The sequence below is a fragment of the Caloenas nicobarica genome, chromosome 16 (genome assembly GCF_036013445.1).
Source record: "Caloenas nicobarica isolate bCalNic1 chromosome 16, bCalNic1.hap1, whole genome shotgun sequence".
NCBI lineage: Eukaryota > Metazoa > Chordata > Aves > Columbiformes > Columbidae > Caloenas > Caloenas nicobarica.
Genome location: NC_088260.1, coordinates 4,835,935 through 4,855,369, shown reverse-complemented (window position 1 = coordinate 4,855,369; position 19,435 = coordinate 4,835,935). Strand labels below are relative to the sequence as shown.

Here is a 19,435-nt window from a genome sequence, read left to right as displayed (position 1 = left end):
CAGTTTGGCCCCGCGGTCCCTCTTCCCGGCACGGCCAGGGCTGCGTGAGTCCGAGGCGGGGAGCGAGCCCCCCCCGGCCCTGTGTGGCGGGAGCAGCTCCGGGGGCTCCGCCGGGGACACCCCGACCCGCCCGCCCTCAGCTCGGCGCGGGGAGGCCGGACAAGCTGCTTTGCTCCGGGCGAGCGACAACCCCGTCCAGCCCTTGTGCAAGTGGCCGTGACAGTATCGCAGACCCTGAGCGTGGGGACTGGCTGTGCAAAAACATACAGCAAAACAGCTGCCTTGTTGAACAGAATGCTTAATAAATCCATAATATGCCTTTTTTTTTTTTTTTGCAGTGGTTATAAGGTTTCCCAGCTGCCTAAACCCAAATAATTTCCATGGAATGGGGCTGGTTTTAAGTAACAGAGGATCTGCTCCAAATAAAAAATATCTCCTGTCACATACCCAGCGTAGTCTGGTCACAGTGCTGCTGGACTCCTTCATTAACTTGCATCTAGTGCACACCTTGCTGTTTGTACTAATTGTACAATCACAGATACTTTCAGAGTACGTAACAGCGATCTGTGTTTAAAAAACATTGCCGCTGAAAGGAACGCTTCTTAAGGACCTACATTATTATTCAAATTGATGCTGAGGATGATGTAAAGAAGGAAGCGTGTTCAACAGCACTTCACTGATCTTTCTGCGGCAACTTGTATCAGCCTCATTATGCTGTTTATACAAACACAGTGAGATGCCGTCCCACTGGTATTACACTGCTAATTGGAACTACTGCTGTCAGAAAAGAAAAGTTTAAAGGCCAAAATGGAAACCTGTTTTTAATGTATATCACAGCATTCCTTTCTTTATTGAGATCCGTTGGATTTATAATTACAAATCCATTCTAACTTTTCCAAGCGTTCTGTACACTACATTTATAAATTTATTTAATCAATATAATATGTTTACATTGCTATTTTGCTGTCAAGTTTCACAAATAAATACCATCTTAATATAATAAAAGTAGACTGCATTTGGCATAAACCCACCTGAAATGAATTCTAGGAAGGTTCCAGCCATGGGTGGGGCAGTCAGTACAAGACGCTGCTGTAACTACTGCTTCACTTTTTACAGCCACCCCAGTGTTTCTCTGCACAGGCTTGATCCCATAGGTTTGTACCATGAGCTAAACTGGGAGCTTTTTCTAGAGATCAATTAATACAAAACTGTGTGAGCTTTACTTTTTAATAAACACAAAATATGTTTTTTTAAGATCTTTGAAGAGAGGAGGCCGGAAAGTAGGAATAAGTAGAAAACTTTGTGGCAGCTATGATGCTGAGTCTTCATAGATCAAGGATCCATCTTTTTTTTCTGTTCTTTTTTTTTCTGGTTCAGCGATAGGTAAGCCAAGAATGTCAGCAGTGAATATCTCTGCTGTGATTTCTGCTGGAATTTCTTCTTCAATCAAAGCAGGTGCACCTGGAGAGCAGTAACAACACCACAAAACACACAATAGCAATGTAAAAATGGCTTTCCCGACCAGTCAGGCTTATAAGAAGCAGTAAGAGGATGGAATACTTTTAAAGATGTATGAAGTAATAGTGAAAAGTTATTTGTTCACTCACTTAATACTTGTTGCATTTGTGTTGCAGCCCATTGCAAACAGCCCTAACCAGGTGCTGTTCTGGACTGCTGGGAACTGGGACATGAAACGTCCAAAAATGTGGTGCTTCCCAACAGTTCCAGTTACAATGGGCGGCACCACTTGGCCAAAATCAGTGCTGTAATTTGCTGTTCTGGACTGATGTAGACTGAGACGCAAATTGTAGACAGAGTAGTTGTCAACAGCTCCCTGACAATGGGCATTGCCGCCTGGATGAAATCAACACTGTCATTTATGTGTTGTAGGATTCCTTTTTGTCTGTGGACTGTGGTGTGTAAAACTTCCACTGTGCATTTCTAATTTCAGTTGCAAGCCAACAGATAAACCAGTGGAATCTTGTCAGGTCCCAGTTATATTTCATTGTCCATTTATTTTCAGATACACCCGTGCAATTGCTGCATGGATGAAGGACAATCTGTAGCTCTATGATTAGTTTTGCAATCCTGTCTGAGCATTTTTGACAGCTCTTGACCTAACGGAGTAATGGGTTTGCAATTTAAACTATTCTGTTTGGGAACTGAAGCGATCGTGCTTCTGTGCTGCCTGGAATGCTGAAGCTGTACCTGCGGGATCGGAGGTGTCTGGCTCAGATCCTCCTTCCCCGGGATGGTTGCCCAGCAGGGTGATCAGACACTGCGCCAGCTCGTCCTCTGTCATATGCTCTCCTGTGCACGACAAAGCAAAACCAGCCTCTTGGGTTATGGTGTTGTTAGCAGGAAAACTAGAAGGCAACTCAAAGAACGGTGTACAAACAAAACAGGACAATTAGAAGGAGAATTCTGCCTCTCTGAGATAGATACACTTCGCCAATTGAAATACGTGATCCCAACACAGGAAAAACTTGATTCTAAGGAAAATTTTCTTGCATATTGCATTTTGGGCAAAAATATTTATTAAAGGGAGAAGTTCTCACACAGGCAGCTCTTTATGCTACATTGCACCTGCAGGCGCTTGAGTTTCTACTCCCACTGAAGAATTCCCAGCACACGATAGACCAGAGTCCGTGTCACCCCGTGTCCGTGGCTGTGGCCGTTCCCACACAGAGGAGGAAGAGGAAGGTGCAGGAAAGTCCTGATCTCGTATCCTGGAATAACCTGGACATAGCACTTGTTCCCAGTTAGTGGTTGGCTCATGCCCTGAAGCATAAGGTTATAGATCTGTTATGAAACTGTTCTATCTAATGTATCTATTTATGGATGTTCACACCATCCGTCTAAATAACTAACCTTTCTCACGCTGCTTGAATCCTTGGTTTCCAAGGATCTTTGTGGCAAGGAGTTTCACCAGCATTTACCAGGAGTTAAATGGCATTTTGCTTTACCTGTTTTAATGCTTAGCTGTACTGTACTCTCTGCTTTTACAACAGGAGCAAGACAATAGAATTTTATTATTTACCTCTCTGTGGCATTAGCCATAAGTGTATTTATACATATCTTTACAGAGTTCCCTCTAATTCACCTGAGCTAAACCACCTCCTCTTTTCAGTCTTTCACACACAGATTCAGTCCAGGACTGACCAGTTTCATCCCTCCTTTCTTGTTCTCCTCCTTTTAATTTTTAATACTACTTTTCTGGAGACTATGTGACTGGAAGAGAGAACAATGACTTCAATAAGAGTATACTGGAAGAAGGATACAATTTGCCAAGATCCATACTCATCATTTCACATAAAAGATAGTTCAGGCCAGCAGAGATTCCCAGAGCAGTAAAAGAAGTGCAGCTGAGATGATAGATGTGATTATTCAATTTAAAATCTTAAGACAGGTGGCTCCACACGTCTGCCCTGGTTACCAAGCTATAGTTCCAGATTAATTTTTTGCTGCAGTGAATACGTTCTGAAATTGAAGGCAGAACTAGCAAGCATAAAGCTAATATTAGAAAAGAAATAACTCACCTGTGCACAGAAGCAGTGACAGTAAGACTCCTCTGTCAATAACTTTGTCTCCATTCTCATTATCATAACCAAGAATCTGAAACGCTCGTTGTATTTTTTTCATTGACAAGCCAAACGCAGGTCGATGATTTATATAAAGTTTGATAAAATCCCCTAAACTGATTTTTGTCACTTGTTTTCCGGTATCCACATATTCGCTGAATTTTACTTCATTTATCATTTCTTCAATCTAAAGATGAAGGCGAGACAGATCGTTACATGTTTTCTTTTTGAAGAGCATCCACCCAGTTTCCAATCTCATGACTGTGAATGTACCATAATTGTGCACATAGTGGTACCACAGGTGTCGTGACCATATCCCAGTAACGAGCCAGTGCTCAGCAGCTGAGGATGGACACAGCTAACAGTGACACACTTGTTGTGACAAAATTAGGTAAGACGGGGGTAACAGACGTAGTAATCTTGGATTTCCTCTATTACGACAGGCACTTGGGGACTTTGCAGCTGTTACCGGCACCTTTGCCACAGCTGTGTCTCCACTCTGGGGACAGTGGGCAGGCAAACCACAAACCAGTAAATATATCACCCCATTACAAAAGTACACATACAAAAGTCCCGACGTAACCAGGATGCACACAGTATATACACGCGCATATCAGTCTTTCCCCCCTGTCCCAGTCCGACCTACATCTGGTGCAGTTCTGCCTCTGCCCAAGCCCAATCTGAAATTTGCTCAGACAGGCTAACATCCCGCACAGCTGCATCGCTCCTTTCTCAGGCAAACGGGCAAGCACTGGCCGTGCTGGATACCAGGGGTTTTCCTGAAGTCCGGAGCTGTGAGTCAGCCCCGCTGGTAGCCGTGCAGATGAGTGTCCGACCGGCAGGATCTGCTCAGCACCTTCATTGCACTCGTGCTCCGAGAGGCAGCCCCTCTGCAGATGCACAGGCAGCCGAGAAACACCGGGAGAATTCCCCATGCCAACACGTACAGAGGCTGTGACCCCTCTGGAAGGGAAGCTGATGCAAGATCTCCCCCGGGAGGTCTTTGCATTCAGCCTCAGGCCTTTGTCCTTGTGTCACAGGTTTTTCCACTGAATGAAGCCCAGGGATGAGGGAAATCTCAGCCTTAGATTTTTCCTGTAGCGAATGTCACGCCAGGCAAGAACAGTCATTTTCACTCAGCTCTGGCTGATCTGGCATTAAGTTTTATATCAGCCCCATTGAACTACAAAAGAAAAATACCAATTCCCAACGGCTTTGCTTGTCAGCCCAAGCTGCCTTTTCTCCTTCCTGCTTTTCCTTTATTAAAACATTCTAGAGTGAGAGGAACTTTCTTTCTGTATTTTTAATACTGCCCTGCCTGCTCCGAGAAGGAGATTGTAGGTTGCCTGGTTTCACAGCACCTTAGCACTTCTGTTTCCATGCCTGAAATGCTGTTTTCATTTTGATTTGGTCATCTTTTGTTGAACACTTCTGAACCATCAGGCTCCAGGTTTACTTAGCCTGCCTTGTGGTTTCCCAGCTCTCCAGAGAGAAATCATTACTTTTTGAGGAACTTGCTGCCAGATTCTGATCACTACTATATTGATGCAGACCAGGTTAAATGCATTGAAAGCCAACAAATGCAGTCTGGAGCCATTCAGCGTAACAGCAGTCAGAATCTGGCCATCAGGACACTTGGTAAACATAATCAATCTCCCTCTTTGTTTTTGTTATTTTTTAAAATAACAATAATAAAAGCAAGCAACCAACCTTTTCCTCTGATGGGTAAAATCCCATTGCTCTCATTACAGAAGGAATTTCCTCCAAGGGAATATGCGTTGACACCTGTCTGGTCTCCAGTGAATCAATACCATGGCCGCGCAGCTGCACATAGTAAAAATAGTCTTCCAGTTCCTGCAAGGGATTCAAACAAGATACTTTAAAGTTCAGATACCAACGGGTATGGAAAATAAGGCTCCTTTTAAGATTTACTATCAATGAGTTTGCTGTTAAAGGCAAGGTGAACAAAAGATAAAGGAACGTCAGGCCTGTATAAATGAAAAACTCCAACCAGATGTTGGCAGTCAGTGTTCACGGTGAGCATAATTACCCTGAAGAATTCGCCTCCTCTGCCGCCATCCAGTAGGTTGTAGAATGGGATCAAGTTCTCTCCACCCAGGGAAGCAGCAGCATCCAAAGCACTAGCAGAAGCAGCGAAAAGAAGGTACAGGAAGGGTTCATGTGAGGAGAGATTTTATGTTTCCCTTTCTAGTCATTGCCTATAGACACTTTCAATAAATAAATAAAATCCCCGGGCCTCATAATTCAGGAAATAAAAGCATCACCTTGAACCATGTGCTATTTTATCATCAGCCTGCACTTCTACCGCATATTTCATACCCAGGTTTTACATACAATAGCACAATGTGGGAATTAATTATTACTGAATGGTCCTCTTGTTTAGTGGAACGAGCACAGGGCTCAGAGCCAGGAGCTTTTCCATGGACTTGAGCTTGGTGTCTGGCATTCAGCTTTTCTGCTTCCTTATAGAGACATTGAGGGAGATGAATTAGCTAGATCAGCATTTTGAACATGCAGAGAGGGCTGGGGCTTGGCGTTTGCAATAAACCACACAAACCCAAGCTCCCTGTTCCTCGATCTCACACATTCTTCCCCAATAGCTCAGCACAATCCATTACGCTTCCTCCTCTGCTGTAGCCGGTGACTGTCGCAGGTGGAATCTACATTAAACTGAAAGCATCTCAGTGCCACCTCTTTGTTTCAATTTCATAGGCAGTTGGAGCCAAAAGAATCCGTTTGGCTTGTGCAGATGAAAAAGGAAACCAAGCCTGGTAGCGCAATCATGGCATAGCATTGCCACATAATACCTCACGCCCGGCAGCAAGGCTGCAGCTTCCACATACACCTCTGTAGTGCTGCTTCCACTGGGGTTTCTTGCAAGCTTCATGCTTTTTTCATAATTAAGTTATTTGGGTATTAAACACAGCGGAGATGCACAAGATGCCAGAAGCAGCAATAAAATGATAATTAGCTCATCAAGGGCTTTGCTCTGAAAGCAAATTACATAGAAATTCAATGTTGCCTGGACCCTGGCCAACCATTATAAAGAAGGATCATTTATATTTTATTGCCTTCCTTAAAATGTCGCTTATTCTGACCCCCGACTGCTTAAGCCACACAAAGTGGAAAAGAAAATAAATAAACCCATTGCTTTCCCACCCAGGTTTCCTTTGTTCTGGCACATGAAGGTGAGCTGGCTCAGCCCCCTTTGGGCTTTATTCTGAGTGAGCAGTATGTGCAAGAAATGTTCTAGGCAGGACCAGCACGTGTCTTAACCACAAAGATTTTGTCCTAGGAATGTGAGGAGCAACGGTGTTTCACAGGCTCAGCGCACTCCAAATTAATAGGAGCAAGAATAGGAGCGAGGACTAAAGATGAGCCAGAAACCAAGAGACGCCTTCTGTGCTGGACAGTAAGGTGACACGCAGGATAAAAAAAAAAAATCCAGCCACAGACCAACAGAGACGATGCCACGCTATCCATCTTCTCTAGTTCTGACATGGGCTAAGCGCCCTTACCAGTTCTTGAAGTGTGAAGTTGCTCCAGGCCAGCCCTGCAGTTTTCAGCTCATTTGCAGCCACCTGCTCCATTCCCACGTACACGTGTGTCTGCCGGGCATCTGCAGCCGCGCTCGCAATGTGAGAGCACTCTGCCCTGTGCATGCACGGCAACGAGCAGCTTTGCTCCTTGGCATGCAAAGAAAACGGAAATATAAATCCTGCCTTTGCCACGTTACCAGCCTAATGTGGGAGCACGCGTCTGGCACCGCTGCCCCAGGGAGCTGGCAGAAGGAAATCGCACACTTTCAGAGAAAGGCGGAAAGAACCTGGCAGGGTTTATCACCGACGCTCCGGGCCAGAGCCTGGAAATCCTCATTTGCAAAAGCAGCCTTTGCTCTTCCAGCCACCCCATTTATCGCAGTCCATTTACTCCTGTAAGCAAAGCTTTATAGGATTAAGGTGGCTTGTCCTAAATCCAGTCTTCAAATGCAGGGGGGATTTCCTGGCAAAGGCTGGCCTGTCCCATTTGGAGAGCAGACACTCCTGTATCAGCAGCAGCCCCGTATGCACCTCCTGCAGCCAGTGCTGTTCCTCTGGTCCTCTGAAAACTCCCCATCACACCGGCCAGGCCCTCATAAGGGCGAGAAAATCCTCCGCTCATCTTCTTGCCATTTGGGTACTTTTTCCCAAACTGGAGTGTTTTATTGGTTCTATGGCCAGCGCCTGCGAGTTCTACTGGTTTAATCCCCTCGGTGAACTACATGGTTACATCATGTGGAGGGGAGCAAAGCTCCAAAATGACCCACTTTCAAGAGAACCCTGCAAAGAAATGCTCCCTGTGCAGCATCCTCCTGTGTTACCCCATCGGTGCAGCAGCAGCATATACACCGGGATAAGTGCAGAAATATCTGTGAGACCTGGTTTTAACTCCTCTGGACACAAACAGAGACCTTTTAGGACAAAAGCTCCGTTCTCAGTGTAAATGCTGGGGAACATTTGCTTCAGCTGTGTTGGCCAAGCAGCTGTGGAAAACCGTAACAAGACCCCCTTCTCCTTCCTGCGGTACTCACTTTAGGTTGACCTCCCATTTCATGACAGTGCAGTCGTTCCCTCCTGCTGTAAAGATGTAGTGTCCATCGAAGGAGGTAGCAAGGTCAGAGACACCATCCGGGTGGCAAAGGAAAGCTGAGGATTTGTGGGGGTTGCCATCAACAGGCAAGATCTGCAAGCCCACCTGTAAGGAAAGAGGGAGCCTGGAGGGCTGGGGGTCAGCTCTCAGGCAGGACCAGCCTACGCATGGTTTTGTCTGCAGTGAAATTCCCCCAGGGACCACGACCTCTACAAGTGGGGGCTCTTGTACAACTGGGGCAGGTGGGGCTCCATACCTTGTCCTTTGTAACGTACGCCAGATAGTGCTTCTGGGGGTCCATAGTGTTTTTTGTTGGGAGGATTTGTATCTTCTCCAGTGGGGAGCCATAGGTTGGTCCCAAAAGGGTCTTTCTAAAGGCAAACAACATTTTCATCCATTCTAGGGCTCACAAAACAGTTTGCTTCTTTGAATGGTTGCTGTGCACAAGGATGGGTAGATATGGGGTGGTGTGGTGGGTGCACTGGGTGAGAGGACATAATAGGATGGGGTCCCTGGATAGAAAGGACCACACTGGGGCTAAGAGAGGAATTTAGTGCTCAGGGATCATTTGGTCCTTATGCTTTGCTCATGTGGGCTCCTGTCTCTTTATCTGGTGTCCAACTGCTGCGTCTCAAGTCCAACATACCGGGCAGACCAAGACCCACCTGCAGCCACAGCCTTACTAGATGACACGTTAGTGAACAGCAGACTGGACACAAGGATGGAGCAACCTGGAGGCCCTAGAGGCACCCCAAGATCTGCATCACAGATGGGCAAACACATGCTCATGGGTGGGAGTCGGGTGGACAGAGGAGAACACAGTCAGGATGGGGCTCCCGGGCAGCGGTAGGACAGAATGAACCCTCTACCTGCACATTTTGGTCGTCGTGTTGTAGAGCTTCATTTTGTAGTGGTTGTTGGCAGTGAGGATAAAGGACTCGGTGCTGAGCTGTGGGTACCAGGCCAAGCACAGGGGCACAGCAAACTGCTCTAGCCGGTCCCTGTGCAAGACTACCAGGTGGTCCTTGCTGCTGCTGTTCAGGTCATATTCAACCTGGAGGGAAGACAAGGAAACACAGAAACCCCCCTGTGGTCTGCCCCAAACCCTGTGAATTAACTGGATCCAGCAGCTCCTGCAGCAGCCGGGGCAGTAACAGAGTCTCAGCCCTGATCCCTGGGCAGATCTGCCCTGAGACAAAGCTGAGGAACAATTCCCTGTGATGGACCTGGTGGGGAGAGGTTAGGAGCTGCAGAACCAAAGACTGAGTCTCCCTTAATGCTCCTGTCCAGCTCCCCACTTTCACCACAAAGCTTCACTGCCCTTCAGACTTTCACAGACTTACCAGCTGCCGGTCCTCCCCGAGGCTCAGGAGCCTGGGCTCGTGACTGTCTAACTGGACCCCAAAGAGGATGCTCCGGATGGGTTTGTAGTGGGAGTGCAGCCCTGCGAGGTGTTCCCAGCACCTGCTCCCATTTTGCAGTGTTCTCTTGTAAACAGTCACTGCATATTTCTCATCCTGGAACAAAAGCACAAACATCAATGAGCCACAATCCCACGCCCGCGTCCCCCGGGCCGGCAGCGGCCAGCTCTGCGTGTCCCCTCCGGGCTCAGCTCGGCCCTTTCAGTTCTGTGAGTCCCAGCACGAGCGGTAGAGTCCCAGCCAGAGTAAAGCACCGGGCCAGACAGATTCGGGTAGCACCGCAGTGGTGCTCAGCCTGGCTGCGGGGCATTCCCCACCGGGCTCTCACGTAAACAGAGTTCACTGACTCCCCAGAAATCACAAGGAAGATGCTTCCCACTGCTGTGCCCTGGCATCCGTGCATGAAGGGAGAGTCTTTTTCTTTGTACCTCTGTGCCAAACCGCTTCAACGCTGCCTCAACACTTCTGTGCTGAGAGATGGGGTGAAGGGAGCAGCCCCCCGCGCTGTGCACCAGCCAGGAGGAAATCCCTGCTCCAGCCCTCTCTACAGATGGATGCAGAGCTGAGGCTTGTCACTAAAATTAGCAATGGGATACTGCCAGCAGCAGGTCTGTGGAGCGGCTGTTACTGGTGATGTTTTTACAGAGTGACTCTTCGAGCCAGGAAAAGCATTTCAGAGTCACGAAGCCCCAAGGGAGGGACAGCCCTCCGCACCGCTCTCTCTGCTGTACCTTGCAGGATGACCAGCACTTCCCAGTCCCACCAAAAGCTGCACCACGGGCTGCACACATAAATCACCGAGAGGAAAACAACAAGCTTACAGCAGTTGCAAGGTACTCCGAATCATGAGAGAAGCTAACATGAGTCACAGGACCATGTGAGAACTTGAACTCTTTGCAGCTGGACTGAAGGGAAATGGCATCGAGGATGTGAACGCTTCCATCAGTAAAACCAGCAGCCAGAAAATAACCTGAAAAGCATGCCAGAAAACTCTCATGACACAATCGCTCCTCCCGGGAAGCCCAGCGCTTGGCACGTGAGGAAGGTCATGAGGCCAAGGTACCTTCAGGGTCGTAGGACAAGCACTGGATACTGGCCTCAGTGAACATCCTGCTAACCAGGCACTTGGTCTGCTGGTAATCCCACACCCTCAGCAGCCCACAGCGACCCCCCGCAGCGAGGAGTGCCTGCCAGGGGTGACATGCGATGGCATTCACAGCTTGCTTCGCCTCGTCCATGACTTTTTCAAAGTTTGTCGTGTCTGTTGCAACATGAAGCACGGTTGCATCAGAGGTTGAAAGGATAAAGTTCCTGTTTAGCGTGAGAGAAACAGAATTTGATGAATCAGACTAGCTGGCTCATGTCCCTCCAAGCTATATTACACATTAGTCTCTTTTTGGCAACTTAGTTGAGCGATCACTTATATTTTGTGATATGCAATATGCAAACACTTCTTGACCTGGAAGGCAGATGGCACTTTGTATTCATGACCTGGGAAATCTCTGTGGGAGTACACTGGAGCCAATTCCATTTTCTACTTGGGTAGGCAAGCCAGAAGATGAATGGCATCTGGGTGGCTTTTGCCGTTTGCAAGTCACTGGTGTGTGAGACAGACAAATGAGCAATTGATGATACTCTGAATAGTCCTTTCACACGTCTCCATGCCACCATTTTCAGTGGCTCCATGCTGACCGCGCTGCCACGGACAAGGTCAGAGGACAGTTTCAGACCCGCCGCAGACAGAGCAGCTGCCTGTCTGCTCACTCAGCCGCGGCCACCGTAACACAGCGAAGAGGGTCCTGCTGCAGAACTGGTGATGTGGAAAGCAGATGTCTGAATAATTGTGCACATTAGAGAACACGTATATGTGGTCGTCTGTCTGTCTGAGGTCTGAGAGCCTAGAGGGCTCGAGAGAGGACCACAGAGCTCTGAGAGCTGCACCAACAGATGAATCGCACGGGGGACACTGCTGCCTCTTTGCGAACTGGCCCGTGACAGCCATCGGGTTACGCACATCTTGCCCGGGCACCAAAGGACGCTGCACTGCTCACCTCAGCAGCGGAGGACGGCAAAGCCTTAGCTGGGCTCTTCAGCCATACCCGATCCCACCAGCCTGGCGAGACGAGCGGGCTCGAGGCTTCACCTTTGGTTTTCTGCCTTTTGTGCTGCCCAGAGCAGGCAGGAGCTGCAGCATTGACTCGGGAAGAGGGATGGGACAACAGAGACCAACAAGGAAAACCAAACCCTTCCCCAGGGTGCTGCTCTGGGCTGGAGAGGAATCTGTCCCATATGGCTCTTTGGAAAACATGTGCGGCTAAGGACAGACGTTGCCAGGAGAACCTTAACAGGAGTGACAGACATACGGTTTGCAGGCTGGATCGAGCCACAGAACAGCTTCATCTGGCCTGCAGACTTTCTATAAATCCTCAGACACAGCTATGTCACGCAGAGGGAGGCTGGTGACCGGGCTGGGGCTGTCCCACGCTCCTGAGTCCATGTGGTGGGACCCAGCACCGGTGCCACTGCTGCCGGGGCAGTCTCTGCACCACCACTGCCCTGATTAGCTTGCCCAGCCGTGATAAAGTCTAACTGGAAATAGCCACCCACAGGAGGGGTTTAAAGGGGGATTAAGGGGCCCAGCGGGAGCTAGAAGCTCAGCATTAGCACTGCCTGGTGTGCCGGGTACGTGACAGAGGAGCTGCACACCCCAGGACCAGGGATCGTCTCCGTGCCTGCGTTAATGCTTCTCTCACCTGTGCCATAGCATCACATCAAGTTCAGAATTTAAGATGTGCTGGAGCCCACCCGGGTTTTGGCAGCCACTGGGAGATGCCTGGGAGCTGCAGGCAGAGAGGGGCTGCCCAGGAGACACCCCCCTGCTTGTCTCTGGTGGGCAGGGGGTGTAAACACCCAAAGTGAAAGTCTGCGGAGAAGGGGCACAAAGAGGCACGTTCCCTCTCTGTCCTGCCCAGAAACCTGGGTACAGGGTTGAAATCTGCTCCAGCCACAGCAGGAGCCCACGAGGCAGCTTTCAGCTGACCATCTCCCCAGCTTCTGAGCTGCAAGACAGACGCAGAAGACCTGGGTTTATAACGGGGGCTCACCTGGTGACGAAGGGCTGGCTGCTGGTGGTGCAGGAGGTGGAGCGGGCTGGGGGTGCACCAGGAGGGGTGTTGGAGAAGGAGATGGACCGAATGGGACCCACTTTGCTGTGGCAGTAGCAGGTGAGGACCTGCAGCTGCCCGTCGTAGAATTTAACCCGACCTTTCACATCACCTGTTACTATGCAGCTGCAAGGAAGGAAAAGCTTTTTAATCAACACACTGAGGGAGAACTCCCAAATCTTTATTGGGTGTTATCCTTGGGCAGAAGCAAATTTCTTCCCCTTCTGCCTGTTCTCTACACAAGTGCATGAGAAGAGCCTCATACAGATGTGCAGGGGGAAAGTCCAGGGCTGTGCAGAAGCCACCAGGCTCTGCTGTGACCTGCGGTGTCCCCTGCCCTGTCCCCAAGGCTGTCAAGGCATTTTATGGCTGTCTGCTCCCTCTGCCGGTAAAGGCCAGGAGGCTGAGCAAGACTTGTCCACGCCCCCCCGTGACCATGGGCCACCCCGTGTCCGAGCTACCCCAGCAGAGCTGGGATCACATTGCCAGGAGTTTTCAACCTTTTTTTTTTTTTTCTTTTTCTCAGCCAAAGTTATTGCTGAAAAACACCAGAGCAACATCTCACAAATCAGCAGCACTTTCCTGCATGAATTTGCCTGGTCCTTGCACACTGCCAAGTGACTTAAAACTGCAACACCTGGCTGGGATTCATCAACATCAGCTCTGTGGCTGAAATGTCTAAGGACTGTACCTACGGCTACCGAAAACTGCCGTCCTGTTACCTCTCAAACACGGTGAGCACGGTAAGACTGTCCTTCTGCAGAGGCACCAGTTTGGTGGCCTTCCTGCTGTGCGGCTTGGCCTGCGGTTCCTCGGAGGGGCTGTCGGGATCGACCGCGTCCCACACCGCCAGCTTCCCCGCCGAGGTGCCCGTCAGAGCTTGCGAGTTGTTAAAATGAAAAACCGACTGGCTGAAGTGTCCCACCACGGTGCCAAAGGTCTGCAGAGAGAGCGGCGAGACCGTGGGTTTGTCCTGCGCGCTGGCTCTTCCCTTCTCAAGCAGAGACGTTCCTGCTTGGTCCCTCCGTGTGGCATTCCCTCTGTGTCCCATGGCAGGACCATCAGAGGCAAGAGCCACGGGAGAAGATGCAGTGGGGCATCTCTGGGATAGAGAGCACCCCTTGAGCTCAGCTCAGGCAATCCTGGCTTGTCCCCTCAGGAGACAGGCTGGGGACACAGCTGCTGGTTTTGCTTCAGGGGATGGGGAGGGACAGTGCTGCTGCCAGGAAGAAAGTCACAGCCACGAGGGTGACATTCTGTGGTGCCCCCCTTGCTCACCTCTCTGTTCAGGAGTGGTGTGCTGTACTGCAACCCGGCATCGCCCTGGGGAAAGAGGAGAAAACATCCAGGACAAGCATTTTGGAGCCGTGCTCTGCAGTGCCAGCGTGTCCCCTCCCCATCACCTGGGCACTGGCCCCATTCCATGGTGACCCAAGCAGGGTTCCTGGGGCAGAAAGGCTCCGAGACTTTCCAGGGAGCACAAAACACCCTCCTTGCAGCAGCTCCTCTCCCAAAAGCTGATGACCAGCATGCTGCCTCACTGGTGTGCAGCCCCCAAGCTGCCTCCCGACCCTCTGGGAGCATGTCTGGCACCAGAACAACTTCCCATGACTCTACTTACCCACAGGTAAAATATCACCTGGGTTTTGCTATTGCTGACAAACTCGTGAGGATTTTGAGGGTTAAAAATCAGAAAATCCTGAAATTAAAAGGTGACAATCACATTAATGCCAAGCTGAGCAATGCTTTCTGCCTATTCTTTCATTCAAAATGTGTTTTTATCCCAAACCCACTTCACAACCTGCACTGAACTGAAAACAGAGACCAAATTCCCTGTGAAAGACCAGAGCTGTTCTCTCTCCTCTGTGAGTGGGGACAAACCAGCAGGACCAAGGGCTTTTCCTGCCATGAGACTTGGCCGGTGCCAGGGCTGGGTGGGGGACATCCCACCGCGGTCCCTCTGCATCCCATGGCTGGTGGCAGCAGAGGAGCATCAGTAACAGCCCCGAGATGCTTCACTGCATTGGGGTGCAGCAGGGATGGGGCGAGATCCTGCCTCCCATCTCCTCCAGCATCTACCAGCAGCCCCGGACTGGATGGGGACACGGGGTTGTCAGATGGGACCAGGTGAGGGCAGGACTGCCCAGTCACGTTCTTCTGCATCCCTTGTCCATCGTCACTCACCTGGTACCCAAACTCAGGCCTCAGCTCTGTGCTGCACACGGGTTTCTCTGTGGGCAAAGTCCATTTCCAAACACAGATTCTCTGGCAGAGAAGGGAAAACCAAGGGACATTTGTGGCTTTCTGGGAGCCTGGAGAGGCCAGGTGAACCCCATTCCTTACAGCTGCAGGAAGGAGCAGGATAAACCCAGCATGTCCTGACAGCAGAGAGCTTCATTTCAGGAAATAATGCTGGAAATTGCATCAGTGAAAGTGTGTCAGAGTCAGAAGCTTTTATCCCAACTTAAGATCCACTTTCTCAACACCAGAACACTCATTTTAATGAAATCCAGGTCTATCTTCCAATGGCTCAGCAAAACCAAGCCATCACTCTGCAAACCTGCTCCACCTCTCTTCTGCTTTCCCCATCTGAATTCCCCTGTGCCCCCCGTGTTGCACTGGGAAAAACTTCTAGTGATCCATCCCACAAAACTACGGAAGAGGAGATATTTACCTGCACTGTGCCAGCACTAATGGTTGCCAAATACTTCACGTCCCGGGAAATAGCAATAGCACTGATCCCCTCCCCTGGATGACTCTCAAAGATGGTCCGCACCGGAATCCTACGGAGCAAAGCCCTTGTGGGAGCTCAGGGCAGCACAGGGGGCCCTGGCAATTGCTTGGCAAAAATCTGTGGCAGGAGCAGCCAGCACCACAGCTGACGCTCCACGTCCTCTCCATCCCTTCTCCCCAGGTAAACTACTCTGGGAAACAACCCACCAGTGATCTTTTAAGAAAATATTACAGCTTGGAAACATGATGTACTCAGTTTGGGGGAGCTTGGCCCCATTGCAGTGTCCCATGGGTGTGGTTGATATGAAGATGATGAAGCCCTTGGTTCAGTTTTGGCTCCTTTGTTGCTTTACCCTGACCCTACGTTTCTCCTGTTTCACTCAGCTGAGACTGGAGTCAATCCTGAATGATTTATGGGACACAGGAGGTTTCTGAAGAGGAGATTCCCAGGAGCTTACCCAGAGAAGGAGTCCCACACGATGATCAGAGCATCTGGCCCTCGGTCGGCGGTTGCAACCCAGCGCCTGTCGTCACTCACACACAGGCAAGAAATGGCATTTGTGTGGCCCTGGGGAAAGAGAAGTAGCAAAGTGCTGCGGAGGTGCTGGACCTGGTGATTATTTAAAGCATTGAGGAGGAGGGAGGCGAGGGGCTGTGTGCCAGACCTGCAGGTGGTACTGCCTGCTCCCCAGGACGTCGTGGATGACCGCGGTGTGGGAGGAGACGTACAGGATCACCCGGTCCTCCCCGTCCATCAGACTGTGCACGGCCAGGCTGCTGTTGTAGCCCAGCACCCAGGACAGGCTCTGTGGGAAGAGGCAGAGCTTTTGTCCCTGACTCTTAGTGATCAGGACAAAAAAAAAAAAAGAAGCCACAAAATGCCCCTGGAGTGATGGGAGAGAGCTGGGCAGGAGCACCAGGTGCTGTGCAGACCATCACCGTGGCACCGTGCCCATTGGTACTCACAAGAGGGTGAAGTTTGGTCTGCTTGTCCTCCTGGAAGAGCATCCCCGGCGTGGCCACCCACAGCAAGCTGGCAGAGCCATCGTGCCCATGGTCGTCCCCGCTCCTCTGCTGCGCTCCCTGCTCCCCACAGCCAGGGCTGGGCAGGGAGCCTGGGATGCCCAGCCCTGAAGGACACCACAGGCGACTCAGCAGCGCATCTGCGCCAGCATCCTCTGGTGTTCCTTCCTCCTCCGTGGCAGCAGCGAGGCGGTCCTTGGAAAGGGAGAGAGGTTTTGGTGTGTGCTGGCTCATGGGCTGGTCCACAGCTGGTGGGAATGCACCCAGCACATCTCAGATCCAACCTACATGGCTTTCAGGGCAGGCTCCAATATCAGGATACTCCTCTGCTCCAAAACTGCCTTTGGATTTGTACCCGGGAAAATTTTCCCATCAGTCACTTATTCTCTTTCTGCATATCTAGTCCTGCCCTCTTTGCCCCTGCTGCCAGCACTTCTCACCGTGCCCAACCACCACCTTCCTCAGCCCCTCGTCAACCTGTAAATAAATGTATTATATTGAACAGTCCTGGAGAATCAGAGCTCACAGGAGTCCCTGGACACATTTGGTACTGGTCTGAGCGCTTTAATCTTGTCCTTGGGACCCACATCAGTTTTGCCTCTCCGCACAGGGCTACTCGACTTTCTATAGCAATCTCTCATGCAAGATAAAAACCTCATTCAGGCGTCGTTTGTTTCTGAGGGAGGTAAGATGATAACATTTTGTTCAGCACAGAGATGAGGCTGGGTTCCCTCCTGCTCACGTATCTCCAGCAGCTCAAATGGTCAGTAAATATTGATGGCTGGGCTGAGACTGCACAGAGATGCTGCATCTGCTGAGCCCCGCTGGCAGGATCCCCGCTGCACCTCCCCGGGGACATGTCCGGAGAAACCACATCCAGGAGACCCTTCCCCCCCATCCTGGAGTGGGGGTCTCTGCTTCCACCAGGACCTGCCCACGGACCCCGTGCCAGGCAGGGCTCACCGAGGCGCTGCCCTCACCTCCTCAGGCAGCACGGCCGTCTGAGCTGTCTGTCCGTCCTGGGACGTATCCACGGGCTCGCTGCTTGCTCTTGATCTTCCCCCAGTTGTCTCCTCTGGTACAACTTCACTTGACTCATCCATCCTCACCTTCACCCTCCTGCCAGGGAGCTGGGGCATGGAGATCACCAAATCATAGAATAGTTTGGGTCATTTTCACCCAGACCAGATGCTCTGAAATACTCCCACCTGCCCCTGCCCTGGGGTTTGACTGCACAACAACCTGGACTTTGGCACAGCAGGAGGAAAAGGCACCTTTGAAGCTGGGAAATAGGTCCTGGAGCCCCTTTTCAGCTCCAGTAACACTCAAGCAATCCCGGCACAGCCCCGGTTACTCCCTCCCCACCCGCCTGCACACCGCGCCAGGCACAGGCGTTTCCCCTCAGATGGGGTTTTGTCACTGTCCCCATAAGCAGTAGGGCTACTCCTGGGCAGCAGCTGGTTCATCTCCAGCTTCACGGGTCTGGATTCAAGCCAACAACAAAACTTCGTACACAGAAAGCTTTCACGAGAGTGGGAAAGGGCCACCGGGAAAAACCCTCCCTCTGGCCCCGGCAGACAGGACAGCTGCTCCGGGACAGCCGTGTCCCCGCAGGTCTCACTGGAGTCACCGCAGAGCTGTTCCCGAGTCCCCTCCAGCCCTCGGTGCCCTCCCAACCGCCCCATCCTCCCGTTACCGCAAGGGTCCCCCAGGGACCCCGCCACTCACCGTCACACCAGTCCCGCTCCTGTTTGCATCCGGCTGTCGTTCCCAGGCAACGGCTGCGCCAACGGCCGCAACAGCCCGGAAAGTGCCAGGGGAAAGAGGGGGGTGTATGGGGACAGAAGGGGGACCCTCCTCAGCCCCACCAGCTGCCATGGGAGAGGCGGCTCTGGCCCCCTGCCCAAAGCGGGAGCCCGGGGGACGTTCAGCCCCTCACCCTGCTGGAGCCCACATCCTGCTGGCAGTGGCGACAAAGTCCCTCTCGGCATCGCCAGAGCCCTTTGGGACTGAACCCTCACCCTGCCCGGGGAATGGGACAAGGGCTCTTTAAGGGGTGATTCCCCAACAGGGGTTGTGAGCAGCTTCTGCTCCCCTGGCAGCCCTGAGCAGGACAAGCAGAGTGACAGCGAGAAAAATCCGCCTTTAACCACAGCCGGTCCCCACGCTGTCCCCAGCTCTTGCCAGGGTGGCACTCGCACAGGGGACCCGTTCCCAGCGATCTCTCCAAGCCACCGCAGATAATCAGCTCTAAGCGCTCCCAGCTGCTGACTTCAGCTTTGCTGTTAAGCTCAAATAATAACAATTTCTAAATCTAATTAGTTTTTCCTACCGCCCAGCGAGAGCCTCGTACCCTGCTGGGAAAGGAGGGAAGTTCTGTTATCAGCTCACATTATCTCCTTGAGCTGAAGAGGCCGCAAAACGCGGCTGCTCTCAACTCCTGGTCCGTGGCACAACCCGCTCTTTTGAATGGGGGTGGGGGGAGTTTTGTGGCCTCAGGAGCAGGGATTTGGTCCTTCAGCCCCATCTCTGTAGGTGCAGGTGAGCAGGAATGAACCAGCTGAGGGGGCTGGACTGAGCCCCAGCCTAATATCAGGAGCGGCACAGAAAGCTGGGATTTTCTAGAGAGTTTCATCCCGGGAGGCACAAATGCAAAGGTCTGGAAGGATGCGTCCCATGAGATTTTCTTCTCCCAGACCAGTATCTAGACTGAGATTCACCTGCAGGTCAGGTAAAAGCCAGCCCGCAGCTGGGACACCCAGGTACCCACGGCCCAGGCCTCCCCTTGGTACTCTGACGTTTCAGCTGCCCATTGATACCAAATTCATCCATATACTTACACCTACATTCCATTTTATAGGGA

General features: G+C 51.1%; 1 protein-coding gene across 1 annotated transcript; it reads right to left on the bottom strand.

The window, feature by feature from the left end:
* Positions 1 to 1,309: 1,309 nt before the first annotated feature.
* Positions 1,310 to 17,675, bottom strand: CFAP251 (cilia and flagella associated protein 251). Its single transcript, XM_065646649.1, has 21 exons — positions 17,553 to 17,675; positions 16,516 to 16,767; positions 16,215 to 16,355; positions 16,008 to 16,117; positions 15,491 to 15,599; positions 15,001 to 15,081; positions 14,438 to 14,515; positions 14,095 to 14,139; positions 13,539 to 13,756; positions 12,757 to 12,942; positions 10,716 to 10,963; positions 10,474 to 10,622; positions 9,575 to 9,748; positions 9,101 to 9,285; positions 8,488 to 8,602; positions 8,173 to 8,336; positions 5,632 to 5,722; positions 5,292 to 5,435; positions 3,540 to 3,768; positions 2,209 to 2,310; positions 1,310 to 1,461 (listed from the first exon to the last, which is right to left on the bottom strand). The coding sequence occupies exons 1-21, from the start codon at positions 17,673 to 17,675 to the stop codon at positions 1,310 to 1,312; spliced, it is 3,096 nt and encodes a 1,031-aa protein (XP_065502721.1).
* Positions 17,676 to 19,435: the final 1,760 nt, after the last annotated feature.

Bases quoted from the DNA above. Each gene is read 5' to 3' on its own strand.
- CFAP251 (XM_065646649.1), bottom strand. From the start codon at position 17,675: ATGGATGAGTCAAGTGAAGTTGTACCAGAGGAGACAACTGGGGGAAGA. The intron at 10,964-12,756 runs GTGAGCCCCCGT...CACGCTAAACAG, and splicing joins AGCCAGCCCTTCGTCACCAG to GAACTTTATCCTTTCAACCT. The intron at 8,337-8,487 runs GTATGGAGCCCC...CTTTCCTTACAG, and splicing joins CGTACGTTACAAAGGACAAG to GTGGGCTTGCAGATCTTGCC.